This window comes from Tympanuchus pallidicinctus, unplaced genomic scaffold, assembly GCF_026119805.1.
Source record: "Tympanuchus pallidicinctus isolate F22 unplaced genomic scaffold, pur_lepc_1.0 scaffold14, whole genome shotgun sequence".
Classification (NCBI taxonomy): Eukaryota; Metazoa; Chordata; class Aves; order Galliformes; family Phasianidae; genus Tympanuchus; species Tympanuchus pallidicinctus.
In genome coordinates this window covers 12,643,794-12,663,337 of record NW_026294659.1, presented here as the reverse complement: position 1 = coordinate 12,663,337, position 19,544 = coordinate 12,643,794, and the positions used below count along the sequence as shown (strand labels likewise).

Sequence of the window (19,544 nt, the reverse complement as noted above, 5' to 3'; positions counted from 1 at the left end):
TCGCAGCATTTCAGATTCACCATCCACGGTTCCTGTGACCTGCTGGGCTTTGAAAAAAGGCAAGAAAGGAAAATGCGTATCAGACGTATCCATCCCTCATCACACGGGGCATTCAAAGCCAGGCTGGACGTGGCTCTGGGCCGCCTGATCTAGTGGTTAGAAACCCTGCACACAGCAGGGGGGTTGAAACTCGATGATCATTGCGGTCCTTTTCAAACCCAGGCCATTCTAGGATCCTGTGATTGCCTTGTGTCTCGCTCTGCGCCTCGCCACCAATTCCTGAGAGGCTGTCCGTCTCTCCTCCCTTCCTACTTCACGAAGAGCATAAGAAAGGGCAGATCAAACACCGAGGACAGACTTTGGGGCTTTTATTTTCATCTGCTGCTGTTCAGGGCCACATCTCATTATTTTTTTTCCATGTATTTGTGTCAGAAAAATACTCCACTAAGCCACTGCACACATTTTACATTCCCGTTTCGCAGCGACAATCCCAGCTCCTGGGGAAACTCCGGAATCTTTACATAAACCGACTGCGCGCCTAAGCCAACAACAGCGCGAAAACAGGATTTTCTGCCCGCACAACCCAGCGCAGCGGTGCCTGAGGGGGCCGCAGCGCGCAGGGGGGCGGCGCTGCCTGCTCCGCGCAGGCCGAAGCTCCCCGGCTTTCCCTCGCGGCGTACCGCGACCCTCGGCACACCGAAGCACCGCGTGCCCGCTCGGTGCGGGGCAGCCCTTCCGCCCCCCGCGCCGCGGGGAGGCCGTTACGGAGCGGCCGTTACGAAGCGCGCGGCGCCGCCCCTGCCGCTCGCCACCCCGCCCCGCCGAGGCCGGAGCCCGGCGGCGCAGCGAGCGCTGCCGCCGGCGGTATCGAGGGGCACCGGGGCTCCCGGAGCCTCGCGGGGCGAGGGGAGAGGCGGCCGGGCCGAGTTTAAGCGCGGCGCCGACGGCGTGGCGCGGCGAGCGGCGCGGGAAGCGACCGCCCGGAGCCCGACGGGCGGCGGGGCCCGGGATCCGGGAGCGGCTCCGCCGGGTTTTGCCTCGGACCCGCCTCGCCCCCCTCCCTACCGCCCTCCCTCCGCGCGGCGCGGCGCGGCCCTGTAACAAAGAACAGGCGGCATGGAGAAGGCGGCGGCGGAGGAGGAGGAGGCGGCGGGGCCGCCCTCCCGCACCGGGAGCCCTCGCCGCCGCCGCCCCCGGCCCGGCCCCGAGAGCCGCGGGGAGCGGAGGGACGGCGGCACAAGGGGGGACGAGGGGGGGGGGACGGGGAGCGGAGCGCCGCGGGGGGAGATCCGCGAGGACGGGGCGCGGGCGCGGGGGGAGGCGCGAGGAGCCGGCGTTACCTGCCCTGGGAATGGCCCGAGCCGGATCGGATCCGGACTCCGGGTTCCGATCCGCTCCGGAAACCACGCGCCAGCGGAAGCCGCGCCGTGCGCGGAGCGTGCCGGGAGGCGTAGTCCGCCGCCGCCGCGGGGAGCGAGGGCGGCCGTCGGTAGCGGGACGGGGCGGCGCGCGGACGCTGACCCTGACGGGAGGCCGTCGGGGCGGGAGCCGTGCCCGGCTCGGCGTGCGCGAGGCCCGCTCCTGCCGGCGGTCGCTGCCGCGCAGATCTGCGCTTCCTTAGCCCGGCCCTGCGCCCTGCCCGCCGCGCCGCCGGCGGCCCCAGGGCGGGGAACCTGGGAGGTCGAAGAGAACGGAAAGCGGGCTCCGGGGAACCCTTCTGTTTAGCAGTGAGTTAGCGAGGGGAGCCTCAGCGTGGCGAACGGGCACGGTGGGCTGGTGGCTGCGCTGGATCTTTTCCAGCCTTAACGATGGCGTGATTCTGGTCACAGCGCAGAAATTAAACCGCTCGAGATGAAAGCAGGAAATAAAATGAAGAAAGCCTAAGTAGGGGATTTCAGCAAAACAATAAACGTGAGGTAAGCACGGGGAAACAGGGCCACGTTGGTGAAGGAGAGCAGAAAGCTGCCTCGAGTGGCTGGCTGAGTATGTAGGACAGCACACAGCACGGAGACAACAGGCGTTTATTGTATGTACAGCAATAGCATTTCTTTTAAAAATCCATACACTTTTTAGTGATGTAATAAATCTGTACATCATAGGCTTTGTAACTGTACCAACTTCGTTTTTACACACGCGCAAAATAAAGCAAAAAAAAAACCACAGCAGAAGAAATGACTGTCACAGTTGTGTACCAGAAAACTGCAGTGTTACCCCATCTGGAATATCAGAGTGTACTGCATTAGTGGGAAATACAAAGCTACAGGATTGGAAACACCTCACAACCATCCTTCCCAGTTACCTCCACACCATGCCAGCACCTTGCATAGTAGCAGTTTGGATATCCTGAGTGAAATGACATTATTCACCCTCAGCTTCGAGTAATCACCCTGGTGATGGAGTTAACTTTGAGTTGTTTGTCACTGAGGCTGTGCTCAGCATGTGCTTCAGCACCTCACTAACTTCAAACACAGGAATAAATCCGCTTATGTCCTGCAGAGGTCAGAGCAGGAGGTTGGTTGTTCCCTCTCACAGCAGGAATGCCTCAGCCTGGAGCCTGCTGTGCTTCATTCTGTACCATGACAAGCAGTTAGCTCTAACTTCGGCTCTACAATTAAAATGCTGCAACAGAATAAACAGACTCCCACCTTGTATAGAGCTCTTGCACCTTGTAACACCTAGAATTACCAGAACTAAGGGAGATGTTAAAACAGGATTTTTGTTTCCCTTTACAAATTTGACAGCATTTTATGTCGTCATTGCTTTCTCCTAAGAAATTTCACATACAAACAACACCAAAGCATTACATGATGCTTTAGAAAGGAAGAAAGGAAGCTGTCACAGCATAGCTCTTATGAAATACTGCGTCTATACTGCCGTACAAAAGATCCAGAAACACAAAAGTATAAGAAAAGGGGCAAAAAGGAAGAAAGATTTCACAAATTGTTTCCAAACTGTTGTTCTGAAGTAATTCACTTGGAAGGCAGAAAACATGAAGTTTCCTATGTTACACCATGCTGAGATTTGTTCTGCTCTTCAAATGCATGGTTGGTAAAGTCGTGAAGACTGCAAAAAGTAGAGCTAAATGATTCTCTCTGGCATCCTTCACACAACTGCATGGGACATGATCAGTGCCCAGGAGTGCAAGGTGCAACACCATCAATGCCAGCTCACAGATCCTGCCCTTCCTGCATGGAACAGAAGCTCAGCTCCTTCTGGTAGTCAGCACACAACTGACACAGCCACTAAGAGGCAAAAAAAACCCACACCCACTGCTCAAATCTGATCTTAAAAGGCAAAAATCATCTAGGAAAGAAAAATAGCACTGAATTTCATGGGCCCTTATGGTTGCCACCACTGAGGAATGCAGCCGTCCCTTGGGTTTGGTAGCTCAGCTTGTTCTTACAACGCAATACAAAGTATTTGTAGGAAGAGGTGAGGAACAACCAGCCACATGTGGAGGTCACACATCAAACCAAACACTATTTATTTTCCTGAGGAATGAAGGCAATTAAAGACCAAGATTCCCTCTTAACACAAGTTGCCTTGCTTTCCTCATCTTAATGGTTAATTCTCTTAATATAGGCAAGCCCAAACCTTCACACAATTTGCAGTATGTTTTTATGTGCATATATATATTAATATTATATATATAAATTGCAGTTCCCACCATCAAGACAAGGGTTTAGGCAATAACCAAGACCTTAAGAAGGATCAGCCAAAAAAGAAACCAACCCAAAACTTCAGGGTCTATCTGTACTTCAAAAAAATAATACACAAGCAAACCCTTCTGCAGTCAGCACATTATTCAGTGTTATTTCCACCACATTCTAGAGTAAATGATAAAACTTCCGTAAGTTAAATCCCACTTCAGCAATGCAAACAGATCTGAAGTAGTGTTACGTGCTCCCTCTGCTCTCAGCATACACAGATGATGCTACCCATGGAGCTCAGTCTCTGATTTCTTGAATTTGTGGTTAGATTTTTTCCTTCAGTAAACAAAACTGACCATGTAGAACACAAGAAAGATCTTTTCTCAATCTACCCAGCCCCATCATGCAAAGATGTCCTTTGCACGGAAAAAGTACATGTTGAGGGAACAGAGATTCAGTTTGTTTTGAATGCTTCGATCACAGGTCACTGTAGTACAAATGGAGAGTTCTAATTTGTGTTAAACCAACAACAAACGCAAGTTCTCAAGCACACTCAGGCAGGACAAACCCATATTACTGCAGTGGGATTTTTAAAGCACATTACAGCTCCAGGACAGTCATTTGTAACACATTTCCAAAACATAAAGCATACAAATGCCTTCAAACGTTTTCATAATAGGCAGCATGCTAAGAGGTACAGCTGTTTGATAGGCTGGACTGCTGCACTACAGTGATTTTTTTACATACAAGTGGTATATTTCAACTGTAGACTCAGTTAAGAGATTTTGACAGTTCTTTTATTTACTAATCTGTTGGTAAAAAAAACCAACAAGCATCTAGATTTTCTTTGTAGAAGAATTTACCATGGAATCTGAAGCCCATCTGAAGTTTCAAAACATACTTCTGATCCTCAGAGACTTTCTATTTTTGAAGAGAAGTTGAAGACCAAAATATCTGCAAAAGCCTTGTATCTCTTTCCAGGGGTGAGGTGTGGGGGTGCGAATCAACACAAACCCATCATTCATTCATGTCAGTAGCTCTAATGGAATGGATGTCTTCCTTGGCTAAAGGAAACAGGCTTGGTCCTTTGTCCTCAGGAGGAATGTACAGGAAGGCAAACTTCCAGGTGGCACCTGTAAAATCCTGCCTTCTGCTCTTCTCAGCAGCTAAAACAAGAACTACGCCTTTACTTTCACCAGTTTTTCTTTCTCATTTCATGAGGAAAATAAATCAGGAAACTCAACCAACCACTCAGCACAACAACAACACTGGTGGAGCTAGAAACTGAAAGACTGAGGGAATTCCGATCATTATGTTTTAAAAAGCTCTCTTCACAACTGCATTTTCTAAGATCTCAGTACATATTTGGCAAGTAAAACAAGCTGTCTAATGAAAAGCTTATATAGGGTTAAATATGCTCTATTCGAGACTTATTGCTCCTAGCTTTGCATTTGATATGATGGCATATATATATGCTTGTCTAACAAGTACTTGGGAGAAGGAAGTAGAGCCCCTACAACAGGTTTTTGAATTAGCAGCAACAGCTTCTCACACAGGGAAGAAAAGCTACAGAGGAGAAGTTATAAATGTTTGCAAGTAGACTCAAGTAAATTCTTTAAAAAGTTCTGTTTTTTAGAGTATAACTTACGTACAGAACATTAAACAATATGCTAGTGTAAGTATTTGCATAATTTATTGATTTATGGCTAATATAAAAGGCCTCTCTCCATCTACATGGACTGAGCAGAGTTTATAGCAGGCTACAGTTATTACAGCAGGCTCTCTTAATCAGTGGTTCAGCTCTGTTTCTGAAAACTTACCCGTTTTCAAATCACAATACAAAGTGGGTCTGGGTCTGTTTTCCCTTTCAGCCTGACCAGAAACACAAGCTGAGACTTGCATTGCTGCTGCTCCATGCCTCAGCACGGAAGCACAGTGGTATCTCCTCTCCTGACAGCGGTTCAATCATAGAGCAGGTATGGTTCTTCAGTTCTCAGCTCCTCCTTCAGCCAACTAGGTGCTCACTTCTCCCCACCTGGGCCATTCCCTGCTCTCCCTCACCTTGCACAACACCACCACACAGTCCTCCAAAAGCTGTCACGATGCAAGTAGAGCTGCTTGTGTTCAGAGGAGCACCTTCACAGTAACCAGAGAGAAAGTTGTTCTGGAAAAATAAACAGCAAGTACAATCCTTCTGTTCCCTCCCGCACCACTGTATCAGCGAGCATCGCGTGATGCAAGTCATCGGCTGTATTTGCGTTCTCTGGTACTGCTCTGTAAACAACTGATGTGCAAGTATCCCATCAGAGAGCGTTCGCTCAGCCTTACGCAAAGGGTTCTGCTGAAGCACCATTCAGTTTGCTCTTGCTTTTGTTCTTGGAAAGCAACTTTCTGCTAAGAATTCGCGAAAGAGTGCCTCCCTTCTTGCGCGTTTCCTCTGACAGGGGCTGCTGCAGGTAGATGAGATCGTTGTGCGACTGACTCATTCCTGGATCCTTCTGATGGTGGCGTCGACGGAAAAAGAGCTTTGCACTCTTTCTCAAGATCCCACCTGTGAAAGCAAAGAGCAGAGGCAAAGGCGCTTTAGACAAACCAGACTGCTTTCTTCTAGCCTGCAGCTTCAGCTATGACTGCATCACTACTGAAGAAAGCCTTTGTCTCAGCATTTTGAGCTTAAGCACCACTCTCATAACAAATTAAACTACGTTAGGAAGCTAAGAGAGTGGTGAATTCAGAGCCACAGTATTGATGATCTGTAACTGAGAGGATGCAAGGGTACGAGTCCCGTGCTGGAACGAAGGGATTTCGGATACTGGCAAAGGTGAGCGGTCACTATGCTTTCACGCACTTACACACACACTACATGCTGCTGAATCCACCTTCCCCCACCACTGACCAGCTCTTTCTCAAGCAAACACCACTGAGAAATTCAGGCTTCATGAAGTTATGCATTTTTCTGCTTCTCCTCGTTCCATGCAGGTATCATGCAAACTGAATCACTTGGATTCATGACAGACGGCGGCAGTACTAGATCTATGCATATGTCCATGCTCTTACAGTCAGCAGAAGAGTTGAGAAGAGCTCACGTGTATTTTGCTAGGGGAGCACTAAAGAAGTTCTTTCCTTCTATTCTCTCTGAAATGATGCAGGTGAAAAGGAAGGAAAGCTGCTATGCAGCTATGAGGAATTAAACATTAATCCTCCAATTTCAACTTTGAATTCACACATCTTGTGGAAGTCACCTTCCTTCTACTTTGTTTCTAATGCTCCTCTGAAAGCTACAGCAGTGTTCACACGTACACATGCACAGCTCTTAGGGTGGCTTGTATGCTGGATTCCCAAATGTCAAACAGGCACATTCCATCCTTCCAGTGCAATAAAAGTACAAAGTATTTTATTAAAAGATAGAGGAAGAAACGTTACTCTGTAGTTTCAGCAATCAATGGAGCTGAAAAGATTAGCCCATTACACACAAAGTGAAGGAGGCATTTTGACATGGAGGATCCTGCTGATGCCTGAAGTCAGTAGCTGTATGTCAGCCCACATGCAGCAGGCTCAAACAGTCAGACTGCCCGTCTTCCACATGAATTCGGCAGCATAACCTAGAGCAGCAATCATTTGCTGGTTTAAAACACTGTTGGAAATAACAATTCACCTCAAGCATATTAAAAGTAGTATTATGTCTGCTTCCAATAAGCTCAGAAATTTGCCCAAATCCCTTCTGTGGCAAATTAGTCCAGATTCTTTTATATACCCTTCCTCTTGATTCCATATCTAGCTGCCATTGCCTTGGCTGCATATCTCCACACTATGGACTCATGTTGGCAACACAAGACATCAGTGGTCTTCCTTCTTTACAAGCCCTACATGGTTTTGCAGCCAGCATTCTGCCAGCTCCCACCTTCCATTTTCCCATGCGCCGTGTGCCTGAGGCACAAGGAAGGCTGCCTGCTCTTGGTACAACAGCCCAACGTCAAAATAGCAAGAGTTCAGTGCACAACTGGGCAGTGCTGCTGTCGCAGTGACACAAGCCAGTTTGAACGAAGGAGGACCCAGGCAGCAAGCCAGCAGAGGGAGCCTTCTGGCACTCAGACAGGTACATGAGGACAGTCATCTTCCTGGCTAAGCTTCCACAACTTGTTTCCACACAACCATCAGCTTTCCTTACTTTTCCTCTGTTTAACTATCAGATCCTGTCACTGCACAGTCTCAGCTCTGCTTCTCCTCCCGTTGTAAACAGATACAAAATGCAACACGCAGACCCATTCTTGCATGTGACTGTGCAACAGCAAGGATCACATCACTGTCATCTAAGGACTGGGCCCAGGCTGCGTGTCATTTTGCACAGCAACAGCTGCAGAATAGGCAGTTCACAGCAGCCTTGTTTCATGCAGCCAGAAGCTGCTCTGTTCAGACTGGAACAGTTACAGACACGTGCTCAGCATTATTACTTTTTTATTTTAAGGACTGAGCACTCAGCATCTGCAAAGACACTCCAGCGCATTTTGTCTTGCTGTGGCCAAGACATGGGCCACGATGGGATTGATGCAGGAGTCAGCTGAAAGCAACTGGAACGCACAGACCTGAATCTTGTCTGCTCTCCCATCACCCTCTGATTGATCATTTTGGCAAAGCAGCACCACTTCAAGCCGTTGTCAACAGCATAAAAGAAACAGTGTTTTGCCCCTGATACTGACAGTTGTTAATATGCAGGGGCTGGGGAGGTTGCTGAGGCACTGCTGCTGTGTGGCTTTTGTTTTAGCCCTCAGCTGCTCTGCCCAGCAGCGTTGGCAGCTGCAGCTGAAGCTGTGCCAGCAGGAGGAGCAGGACAAAGGAGCTTATCTGTAAACAGCTTTTTTGTCCTATCCATTCACTGATTTTCCATCCTAACAAACAGAACCAAACCAAGAATGCTTAGAACTTGTGCTGGTGGTCCAGGACAACTTGTTGCAGCTGAAAAAAAAAAAAAAATGCAGGCTGCACTTCCCTGAGAACAGCACAGCCTCATCAGTGGCTGCAGCCCCCAAGGTGAAAGCTCCTTGTGTTTTCAGAGGTACTGAGATTGCTAGTAGCTGGAAGTTTGTATCACCCACTGCTACCCACTGGTCTCCAGCCAGCTGGGTGTGTGCCGCCTGACAGTGGCTCCAGCACTGAGGAGGCACCCCTGTAAGAAGGCAGGCTACAGAGCAAATAAACTCAGTGATGCTTGTGCTGTTTACATGCTTACTTCTTGAGTTCAATGTGATGCATGTGCCAAACTCGGCTCCCAACACCAGGAGATAAGCAGAGAGCACCTCAAGAATGCTGTACAGACTAGCTGGTCTTCACAGGCTCCTGAGGGCCAGCTCAGGCTGTTCTAACTGGCTGGTCGGGTTGGGGTCACTCCTGAATCTCTTTTTTTTTATTGAAGGACGATTTCCTTCCACATCTACAAGGATGTGAATAGAGACTGCTTCTTTCCATTCCTTCCTGACTCCAGAACAGTTTTTAATCGAGGTGTCTGTGAAGTGCTTGTAGCTTTAGGAGTTCAGCTAGAAAGGAAATCTATATAACTGTAAGCAGCAGTTTTTAAAATAAGTATTCCGTGTATGCATATCCAGTTATGAGGTCACACATGGGTTTGCATGAGCAGATGTTCAACAGGAATGGGCATGATGGAGAGAGAGCAGGAGCACACAGCACCCCTCCAAGCCTTCCTTGAAGCCTGTTCTGCATGACCCACTTAGCCAGCACATCCACCAGTGGAATGATTTGTCTGGGCAGACAAAGCTGCTAAGGCATCTGAGCACAGGAAGGCAGTTTGCAGGAGGAAAGAAATGGATGGGGAAGAAAACAGGTGCCAAACTACATTTTGCTCTGATTTTTACAATGAGCGCATCATTGTAAAGCTACGCTTTCTTTAAAAGATAAGACAAAAGCAACTTACTGTGTAGGTAATTAATTCTGGCTGGCACAGTGGTCCTCTTAAGTTTATAAAAGGGAACGGGTAAGAAACAGGAAGTCAGAAAAGCGAAGAACAAAAGGTATTCTAGAGTAGAAATCATAGTGAAAGACAATGCTAACTTTAAGACATTCATACCATTCAGGAAGGTTTTTAAAGCAGAAAAGTGTTTGCTTTTTTTTGTTGTTGCTGTTTTTGTTGCTGTTCTTGTTTTTCAAAGGGAAAGGGAATTATTTTTGACAAAAAAAAAAAAGTCAAAGTACTCAAAGCTAACCAAGGGAAAGGAAGTAGAAAAGTTTTCTTATCTCACTCCATTGAACTCACTCAGCTGTGAGCAGAGGTTCAAAACTTCCACAGAGAGATCTGTAAGGGATTTTAGACAGTTTTAGAAAACATTTTTAAAGCTGAGACAATTTGTTCTTTCTAGCAGTCCTGCCCTACATTGCACAAAGTAAACTTTCAGAAGCCTGACCTCTCTGCAACACACTGCGCATGGAAAAGCAAAAGTAAACAGTTCACCTACAAGCTTCCACTTGCTTGATTTAGAGTAAAACATTAAAGAGTCCAGAGGTTTTCCAGAATCTCATAGAGCTCCCTAAATTTCTTCAGGCTCCAAACAAGTCAAATTACTTAGTGCTTAAGTTCACCTAAATCCATTCCAAACAGTCTAATGCCTGACCATCTTGGCCAAACTGATGGTTGCTGTGCCATCCTGAACTATCAGATGGAACAACAGACTTGTGAAAAGACCAGAAGACATCAAGGCTTGGTGAAGAGGTCTAGTGCATATGTGAGATGCATTAGAATCACAGAATCACTAAGGTTGGAAAAGACCTCTAAGATCACCTGGTCCAACCATCAGCCCACCCCCCAGCATGCCCACCAACCATGGCCCCCAGTGCCATGTTCACACGGCTCCAGGGATCACAGAACTGTAGGGGTTGGAAGGGACCTCCAGAGATCATCGAGTCCAACCCCCTGCCAAAGCAGGTTCCCTACAGCAGGTTGCACAGGTAGGCATCCAGGCAGGTCTTGAACATCTCCAGAGAAGGAGACTCCACCACCTCCCTGGGCAGCCTGTTCCAGTGCTCCGTCACCTCACTGTAAAGAAGTTCTTGTGCACATTTGTGCAGAACTTCCTATGCTGCAGTTTCCGGCCGTTTCCCCTTGTCCTGTCTCCATTCACCACTGAAAAGAGTCCATCCTCACCATTCTGCCCCCCACACCTTGGATACTTATAGACCTGGATCAGGTCCCCTCTCAGTCTTCTTTTCTCAAGGCTGAACAGACCCAGTTCACTCAGCCTTTCTTCATAGGAGAGATGCTCCAGGCCCTTCACCATCTTTGTGGCCCTCCGCTGGACTCTTTCCAAGAGATCCCTGTCTTTTTTGTACTGGGGAGCCCAGAACTGGACACAGTACTGTAGATGAGGCCTCACCAGGGCAGAATAGAGGGGGAGGATCAGCTCCCTCAACCTGCTGGCCACGCTCTTTTTAATGCACCCCAGGATGCCATTGGCCCTCTTGGCCACAAGGGCACACTGCTGGCTCATGGCACCTGTTGTCCACCAGGACACCCAGGTCCCTCTCCGCAGAGCCACCTCCCTGGGCAGCCTCACAGTAGTCTAGTCGTGTACTAAGCTTTATTGCCACTTTATACTGTCTCTGAGTAAGTACAGAAGTCTCTGGGTAAGAAATGCACAGAAAAGAATAAAATAAAAGAAGGATGGAGATGGGTGAGAAATACAACAGTTTTTCCAACTTCAACTGGTGTGTAACTGGTAACTGGTGTGCCACCTGTTCAAGGCACAGGTGGGTGACCACTGCACTGGATTCTCTTCCAGACTTCATAACAGCCACCTCACAGCCGCAAACCAGGCACAACAGCCTCAGAGGTTATTGGGTTTATAAAGGAAACACAAAGAATCCTACAGCATTTTCAAGCTGAGGCTATCAAGGTGTGTAACTACATAAAGCAAAATATCTGATCCTTCATTCGCTTTACTCTCCCAGTTATGTGTTGGGCTCAATGATCTGCCTTTTAACTTCTAAGGGTGAGTCCTTCCATTTGCTGACGGACAAGAGCGTAAGAGAGCCTGCCACATCTCTGAGAGCCAGAGAACTGGACTCTTTGGCTTTTAGCAAGACAGCTTCCACCAACACCACAATTACAAAGAGCTTAAGGAGGAAAAACAGTACCAGAGGATAAACTACTATACACTGTTGCATGACACTGCCAATGACGTGTAGACCCCAGTTATTTCCCAGAGGAGAGGTAAGGATCACGTACCTTTAGACTTTTTCACACTCCCAGTTTCTGAAACACTTAATGAACTCCCAGACATTTCTTCACAGCTCTGGTCTAAGAGTGTGTTGGAGTCCCACTGCTGGCTGCCATTCTCCAAAGCCCAAGCCTTATGGGCACTTTGCTGTGGGTCAGTATCAGGTACTGTTTCTGAAGCGTCTGATGACAGCTTTTCATCAGAAGTGACTTTTGCAGTCACTTCTTCTCCAGCAGGTGGTGGATCTGCTTCTTTGCGGGAATTGTCCATGGCTGCAGCATAGTCCATCATCAGTGCAGCTTCACTGTCCTGAGATAAAGAGGTCTGCCCAACAGGGAAAATAAACAAATAAATAAATAGAGAGACAATGCTGACACAAGCCACTCTGATAGAAAAACAAACAAACACACACCAAAAAACAGAAATAAAACCAAAACAAGCCTCCCTGCAAAAGATGTTCTTTTTTCCTCCTTACACTTTTATTTGCTCTGCTCAGAGCTATCAGAAAACCATCATGAGGCTCCTTAAGCTCTACTAAAGGAGAGGAGCATATAGCCAAGTTCTAAGAAGAACTGACCGTCACCATCTAATTGTCCTGTTAAAGCCAAGGGACTGGAAAAAAAAATACTTAAGCACTAGTATTTAATACTTAAATACTACACAGCACAGTGATGACAAGGCTCAGTGGCTCAACTTTCTCTCAGAGCTCATTAGGAAACCCATGCAGAACAGCAAGACCACAGCAAACATCCACAGAGCAGCCTGCAAGGAAAGGACTGCAGGCAGGGACCAAGAGTCAGATGGAGGCTATGGATAATGGATGCCTGGAAGAGTGCTGTATGCCAAGTGAGGAGCAGTCTTCTGTTTCCCTTACTCTAGAATGAAGCCCAGAGGGAAAGCTTTTCCACAGGGTTTTGTTTAAACAATTTTGACATGTAGAAAAAACAGTGATATTATTTGTGTGCACATTGCCTCTATCAGCAGAAACAGAGTGTATAATCAATGAATGTTAGGATGTTATAGTTATGAAATAAACAAGAGAGCTAGGCAAAGCAGATAATGATAACAAAAAGAGAATAGACAGAAAGCTTACCCCTATCCTGGGCTCACTTACAAAACTCCAGGAGAGCAGATCTCCAGAAGAGATCCTTCCCTACCGGTAGCCAGCTCTTAAATGGGTCTAGGAGAGGTGCAGCCAGGCTCCACCCCTTCCATCAAGGTGAACTGCCTTCACCTGTGCTCCCCTGGCTGACTCAGTGCTCGCCTCAGGTGATCAATCAGAGGTTCAGGCCATTCAGCAGTTCCCATACACTGAGAAGGACTAATTTTTGTCCTTACTTAGGCTAGTTTTCCCAAACGCCTAACCATCTCACTCCTGGCCAAGGTCACCATGCATTTTTAGTTAAGCTTTCAAATCTAAGTATAAAAAAACAACCCACTTCCCAGTAAGCCCACCCTGATTTGGTTCAACTTGAAATAGTTATTGAAACAGGCAGACGTAGATCCTGCAGAGACTGACAAGCAGGACTCTACAGAATGCACATTCACATCATGCTCAGTGGAGCGAAGACTTTACAGCACTAAGAAGTAAACCTGCTGTTTTCTGCTCTACCTTGGACACCCCTGATATGATAATGGTGCTTTTCTTTCTGGGAGACTTCAGCTTCTGCTTGGCAGACTCACTTAACTGTCGAATGGCTGCTTCTGCAACAGGATCACTGCCATTCAGTATCAGCAGCTCTGAAAAGAAAGCATTATTTCAGAGTGAAGAAAAACAAACCAGAACAAGCACAAAGAGGCAAAGCTTGTTCTAAATTTTAAATGTAAAGAAATTACAAGGAATTATATTAACATCATGTAAAACAAAACGTTTCACCACCAAGCTACTGTGTCTTGTCTTTCCATTCTGCTCAATCTGGTGTACATTATCCATCCTACACAGAAACGGGACGGAAGTTGCACTTACAAACCCATGACCTTCACACTCATAAGACTTTAGAAACCCAGACCACACAGCCAGTTACTTCACTTGCTACACTGTGGTAAATTGTGGCACAGCAAGTACACACTGATCAAATTCATTAAGCTTAGAAAAACAAATCTAATAAGGTTAATAAAACAAACAAAAATATTCACAGATTTAATTGTTGGAGTTGGGCTCTTCAGTAAGAGATTTAACAACAAAGGAATACAATCAGGAATAGCATGAATTAAACTAAGCAGTGTCTTTTGTTGTTGGGACATTAAGGGACTGAAAGATAAGGCCTGAATAATACTGCACCAAATACCTCAGATACTTTTGGAACTCAGCAGTACATATGCACAAGCGGTATGCACTCCCACATGCATGTGCACTTATGACAAACCCCACTTTTCCATCTTCAGAGCCACTTGAAGGCCTCCAGAAACTCCTAAGTGCCTGACACTGCATCAGAGGCACTTGCTAACTCTTATTGTTGCCATTATTTAGAACCGTGGAAAGGCCACAGGATCTTTTCTAGAGAGCCTGCAGCTAGTTTGGCATGCTGTCTGCAATAACTACCACCAATGCTTCTTTGCATTTCTTTCATTTGCCTCAAGGTTTTGTTCTAATGAGTAATTCTTCCTGCAATAGTGTATTAACATTGCACAGGAATTCCCCTGCATTCCCACAGAAGGGAAAACATTGTCCATCTCAGTGTGCTCTGAGCTTTGATCAGACAAGTTTTCCAGTAAGCGCTTTGCATTTTCAATATCAGAACCAGTTATGATGGAAAACTCAGAAGCTTAGGGCTTTCCAAATTGGCTCAGTAATATCACCCTGCTTCATGGTATCACTGGTTTACTGTTGAGGAAGAGTCAAGAGTTATTTAAAGGTATTCATGGTTATTGGTTCACACTTTTGCCCATCTTTTTGGCCAACACATCTGTCTCTCAGCAAGCTTTCTGACTGTTCCAGGAGCACTCCAGATCATCTCCAGATTGCCCCATATGCACCCAAACCAGTACGAAGTAAACAGAACTCCAGATCATGTGCTATTTGCAACTATACCACACCACATCTTCCATCATTGCTGCCTATATGTCTAAGGAACAAATGGTGAAGCCACAAGGACGGAAGAACATGCTGAAGATTCAGAGCTGTGCATCAGAAAGATAAAATGCCACAGTCAAAACCGAGTTTAATTCAGTCAAAGTGAATTTGTAATTTAAGGTGTTACTGAAGCTACGTGGGGCTCTGAAGGCTCTTCAACTGTATGGCAGGTGACTTAAGAAAGTAGATGAACAGGCTCAGCCAGATTATGTATTTGCATCAGCATAAAAACAAAACAACAGCAAAATAACAGTGGCAGGGCAAGGAAGAGAATTCAGTCTGCCTTACCTAAAGGCAGCCTCATGCCTTTTCTTCAGACAGGAGATTTCATAATGGCCTTAAGGTTAAATTTCGGAGAGTTTTCACTTTATGCAATGTAACTTGTGCCTTTACAGGGGAGGAGTTTTTCATTCAAAAGCAAGAGGAAAGCCAGTCTGTTTTCCACAGTCACCTCCCCTTTCCAAACCACAGCTCATTGTTGCTTTTTCAAAATTAGTTATTTTAATCACCAGTTAAAAACAGGCTTTTATTACAAGGCTGCTATACCCCTAACCACAGTACTTGCTAACATAAACATCTCAGTGCCTGTTGAAAGCCAGTAGCGGGTTTGCTGCTATTTTAGCAGGGTTACATTAATCCCATGTGCAGTCTAGAGAGATGTCTTCTGATTTGAAGCTTCAGAAGGTTCTATTACCTGTATCTGAAGACGATAAAGTTTTGCTGACTGGAGCACCGTGAGAATGGAGAGCTTGAACAGAAAAATCCTTTTCAATCACTTTGACTTTGACTGGAGTTTTCACAGGAGAACCTGAAAACCAAGCTACTCTGTTATTTGAACTATTTAAGACACTTACTATGAAAATAACAAGTCACATCAATTTAAAAGGCTGTTCAAATCACACATGTTTGAGAAAGTTGTTTATAGAAATTCTCAGGGCATGCTCTCTATGGCAACGTCACCCCAAAGGACCTGCGAAACACAGGAAGTCACTTTTAAACATCTCCTGTAATATTTTAGACAGTATATGCTTCAATAAAAGATCAGCAATGACAGCTTAAAAGAACACAGCTCTTTGGGAGACTGCACACAAAGAGTGAAGAGGTTTTACTCTCATACTTATCCCAAGAGGAATCAGTCTACTCCAGAAAGGTACGCTGAAAAGATTGCCACAGGATGACACTCATCCTTATCTGGGATTATAATACACACTGAGGTTAGAAGGCACAGCACAAGACTGCCATCAGCAAGCACTCGTATGTCTGATACTTCTATCGTGTGGAAAAACAACTCAAACCAAGCTGTTCTGCACTTGCACTCCACCATGAAATTTAAATATGCGTACAAAAAGAAGCATGAACCATTCCTCTTCTAGCAACAAGGTTTCACGAAAATTAAAAACCTGATTTTGAAGAATCCCAAAAACGCCGCCATCAATGCCTCAGAGAAGTCTGGATGATGCTTCTCCATCCATCCCTGCTCCTCCTTGCACCAACTTTTCTTGCCCCCCACAGACAACACTAAGAGTGAACACAGAACGAAGCGGACTTCCTCACCTGTGCTCAGTGGGGATGACCTCCCTTCTAGTCGAGGTTTGGTTTTCACAGCAGTTACAGTAGTGACCACAGTCCCACAGGGCATCACAGTTCGATCCTTTTCTACCTTAGTGCTTGGCACTGGAGAAGATGCTTGCCAAGTCTTTAACTCGCTAGGTTCGATAAACAAGAACTAGGAAGACCAAAAAGAATATTTCAAGGATGTTAATATTTCTAACTAGTGCTCCTTCAACATTTTTATTAACACACAAGGGCCAGCTAATGCTTTTGATACACATAAATACAGCACAATGTGTTACCATAAATTATGAATGTGATACAGAAACTCGGCCACACATTGCACTGTGAACTCACAGATGAGTACTCACAAGGAGGTCCAGAGATAAAGGATCTGCCATAAAAACATCCCTATGCCATACCTCTGCAGTAATGGATCCTAGCCCAGGCCTCAGCACTGGGCTACCATCACTGGCCCTGCTGTTCAGTGCAAAGCTTTGGAGGCCAGAAGGCTGCTTCCTGAACAAGTCTAGAGGTATAGTCGCCCTTGCGGATGAAGAACCTAGAAGAAACAAAAAGGCTGAGAAAACAAAAAGGAAGCAAAAGACCTATAGCAGCTAATTACAGTACCTGGTTATACACCATGGGGCAGCAAGGGCAGAAACATGGCAGTAGTCAGAGCCTTCTTTCCATTTTACAACTATTCCTCAGCCTGGCCTAAATACTGAGCAACAGAAAGAATGGAGATGAAACCTTACTTACCTGCCACTATTTCCAGCCATTTTTTTCCCCTATATATGCCAAATGCTTAGAGGAAAAGAAAACACCAAGAAATATTACGACTACATTCTTGTACTATCATCTCCTTAATTGGTTACTTTGTCTCTTCAGAGAACACTCCCTGGGTTCCTGCTAAACTGGAGCATCATTAAGAATATTCATTCTTTATTTGATCTTCAGTGCAAGCTGAGCAGTTCTCTTGTTCCTCCCATTACCTAACATCTAATGTAAGCTACGTTATACTGAAGCAAACTACTAGCAAAATTACTGCAGGATTTCAGGGATTAAATCCCAATGTTCTGCAAAATACAAAGGCAAATACAGTTCTACATTATATTCACATTACTCGGCTCTCCCATCACTAATGTGATTCTACTTTGAGTTCTTCATTTAAATTTTTGGGAGAACAGCTGGAACACTGCTGGTACTGTTTGAAAGACATGTTATGAAAGGTGACTGAGAATTGGCAGGAACAGAGTTTATGTAAGAAACAATATGCACGTGCTGACTGTACCTAGGTCTCATGTCTCTCCTCTCCTTTTTTTTTTTTTCTTATTTTTTTTGTTTTTTAATAGAAAAGCAGCATCCCTGGAGAAATTATTTTTTAGTATTTTTACATTTTACTTCCTAATCCTTCATTATAATCATCAAACTTTTGTTATCTGATTTCTTCATATCTGAAATCTGGCATAAGAAGGAAAAAGCAAATGGAAACAAGAGGTGAAATAAAGTTACCATTTCCAGTGAAAGCAAAAGTCTCTCATCAGCAAAAGGATAAGCACAGATGAGAAGTATTTCATAGAATCATAGAATATCCCAACTTGGAAGGGGCCATAAGGATCACTGAGTCCAAACCCTAGCTTAACACTGGACCACCCAAAAATCAGACCATGATTTATGAAGTAGCATCACTTCAATAAAGCCCAAGTAGTGAAGTATTTGGAGTAAGTTTACAAAGCTCATGCAAACAGCTCAAAGTGCTCCTTGGCCTCAGAGCCTGCCTGTCTGTTTTCCTCACATCAGCGAGGCAGTAATTCTCCAAATAACCAAAATGCAATAGTTAAGTGGTGGGATTTTCTTTGCCACTGAAGGCTAACTGCAACAGAATCAATTATTAAGAATATTATATTCCTCATGTTTTATATTTAATCCGATGTAACCAAAGTTAAGTGGCTTTATAGCTGGTAATTGCTAGGCAGATTATGGAGCTTGGAAAGGAAGAATTTAGGATTAAAAAACATGATTCCCCTCAAAGACAGGGAAAGCATAACTTGAAACCAACAGTACTCACATGATTTGTTAGAAGTTCAAAAGTCCAAAATAGTTTTCCACAGCTGTTGACAGCCCCCCAAAGGAAAGGATGACTTAAGGTTTCTTTGTAACCTTAACTTTGAGGAGGTCAGAGACTCTATAACAGTGTATTTCTCTTCAGTCCAGGCTTACTGGTAGAAGTAACAAAGTACATAGGCAGCGGAGGAGCCAGGCAAACTGACCACTCTCACTCCCCAACTTCACAGTTTTCTACGGATTTCAACTCCAGGAGCTAAATATGAGTCCAGACTTGAGACAGTTTTAAAACACAAACTGAGCTACTGCATTTTCCCCAAACTGCCTGTTTCATATACGCTTGGCTGGCTATTCTCAGATGATCTCCTTCTGCTGCTCTCCCTTGCAGGGCCGTTCTGAAGATGCACCCAATGGGACAACCAGGACGAAGCAGCATCAGACAGCTGAACTTCAACAGGTTTGGGAACCGAATACGATCTTATGTGGCTATACTGCGGAACTGAAAGAGAACTCATGCCAACACCAGCAATATTAGTGAGGTGATCACACCAAATATTTCAGTTTAAATACTTACTATCCAACTTTCCGTCTTCTGCTATCTGCAGTAGCAGTGTTTTTGATTTGGCACTTAGTTCACTGTCAAATAAATGAAAGTGTGTTAGGTCTCTGCATGCAGGTGGGTCTTCATTCCCATGCAGGTTTTCCCTGCCCCGCTCTGGTCCCCAGCCCCACTGCTTCCCTCATCCCACAAAGAGCACAACCCCACGTGGCTGACCTGCCAGGGTGAGCAGCTTCTTTTTGACCTGTGAGAGCAGCTAGAGGAATCTCAACCAGAAAACCATGGTTTGGCTCTCCCCCAGCTCCCATTTCGACAGCCTAAAATTTCAGAGGCTTTTCCTCTCCCCAGTAGTTTGCAAACACTGCCTTTCAGGGTGATGTTGGTCCCTAATCTTACTGCTAACAGCAGCGCTAAGAAGTCAT

General features: G+C 45.6%; 2 protein-coding genes and 1 long non-coding RNA gene across 10 annotated transcripts in view; 1 reads left to right on the top strand and 2 right to left on the bottom strand.

The window, feature by feature from the left end:
- PRDM15 (PR/SET domain 15) overlaps positions 1-1,469 on the bottom strand; it is a 36,003-nt gene extending 34,534 nt beyond the window's left edge. For all 5 annotated transcript variants that reach the window (XM_052674281.1, XM_052674283.1, XM_052674282.1 and 2 more), the window contains exon 1: positions 1,341-1,469. The gene's annotated coding sequence lies outside the window, so the exon portion shown is untranslated. The remainder of the gene's footprint in view (positions 1-1,340) is intronic.
- Positions 1,470-3,615: 2,146 nt separating this feature from the next.
- The window catches only part of C2CD2 (C2 calcium dependent domain containing 2), a 36,981-nt gene continuing 21,052 nt past the window's right edge, over positions 3,616-19,544 (bottom strand). For both annotated transcript variants that reach the window (XM_052674297.1, XM_052674298.1), the window contains exons 8-14: positions 19,138-19,199; positions 16,919-17,058; positions 16,500-16,671; positions 15,640-15,753; positions 13,485-13,612; positions 11,881-12,196; positions 3,616-6,201 (exon numbers count right to left, since the gene is read on the bottom strand). In XM_052674297.1, the coding sequence (XP_052530257.1) occupies positions 5,975-6,201; positions 11,881-12,196; positions 13,485-13,612; positions 15,640-15,753; positions 16,500-16,671; positions 16,919-17,058; positions 19,138-19,199 (1,159 nt within the window). In that variant the 3' untranslated portion in view covers positions 3,616-5,974. The remainder of the gene's footprint in view (positions 6,202-11,880; positions 12,197-13,484; positions 13,613-15,639; positions 15,754-16,499; positions 16,672-16,918; positions 17,059-19,137; positions 19,200-19,544) is intronic.
- Positions 5,528-19,197, top strand: LOC128076516 (uncharacterized). 3 transcript variants are annotated; one of them, XR_008204410.1, is made up of 3 exons: positions 5,528-5,626; positions 6,095-6,471; positions 18,952-19,197. It is a non-coding gene; the product is annotated as an uncharacterized LOC128076516 (long non-coding RNA). The 3 variants fall into 3 exon arrangements; XR_008204409.1 differs by lacking the exon at positions 18,952-19,197 and adding an exon at positions 8,116-10,999; XR_008204408.1 differs by lacking the exon at positions 18,952-19,197 and adding an exon at positions 6,630-10,999.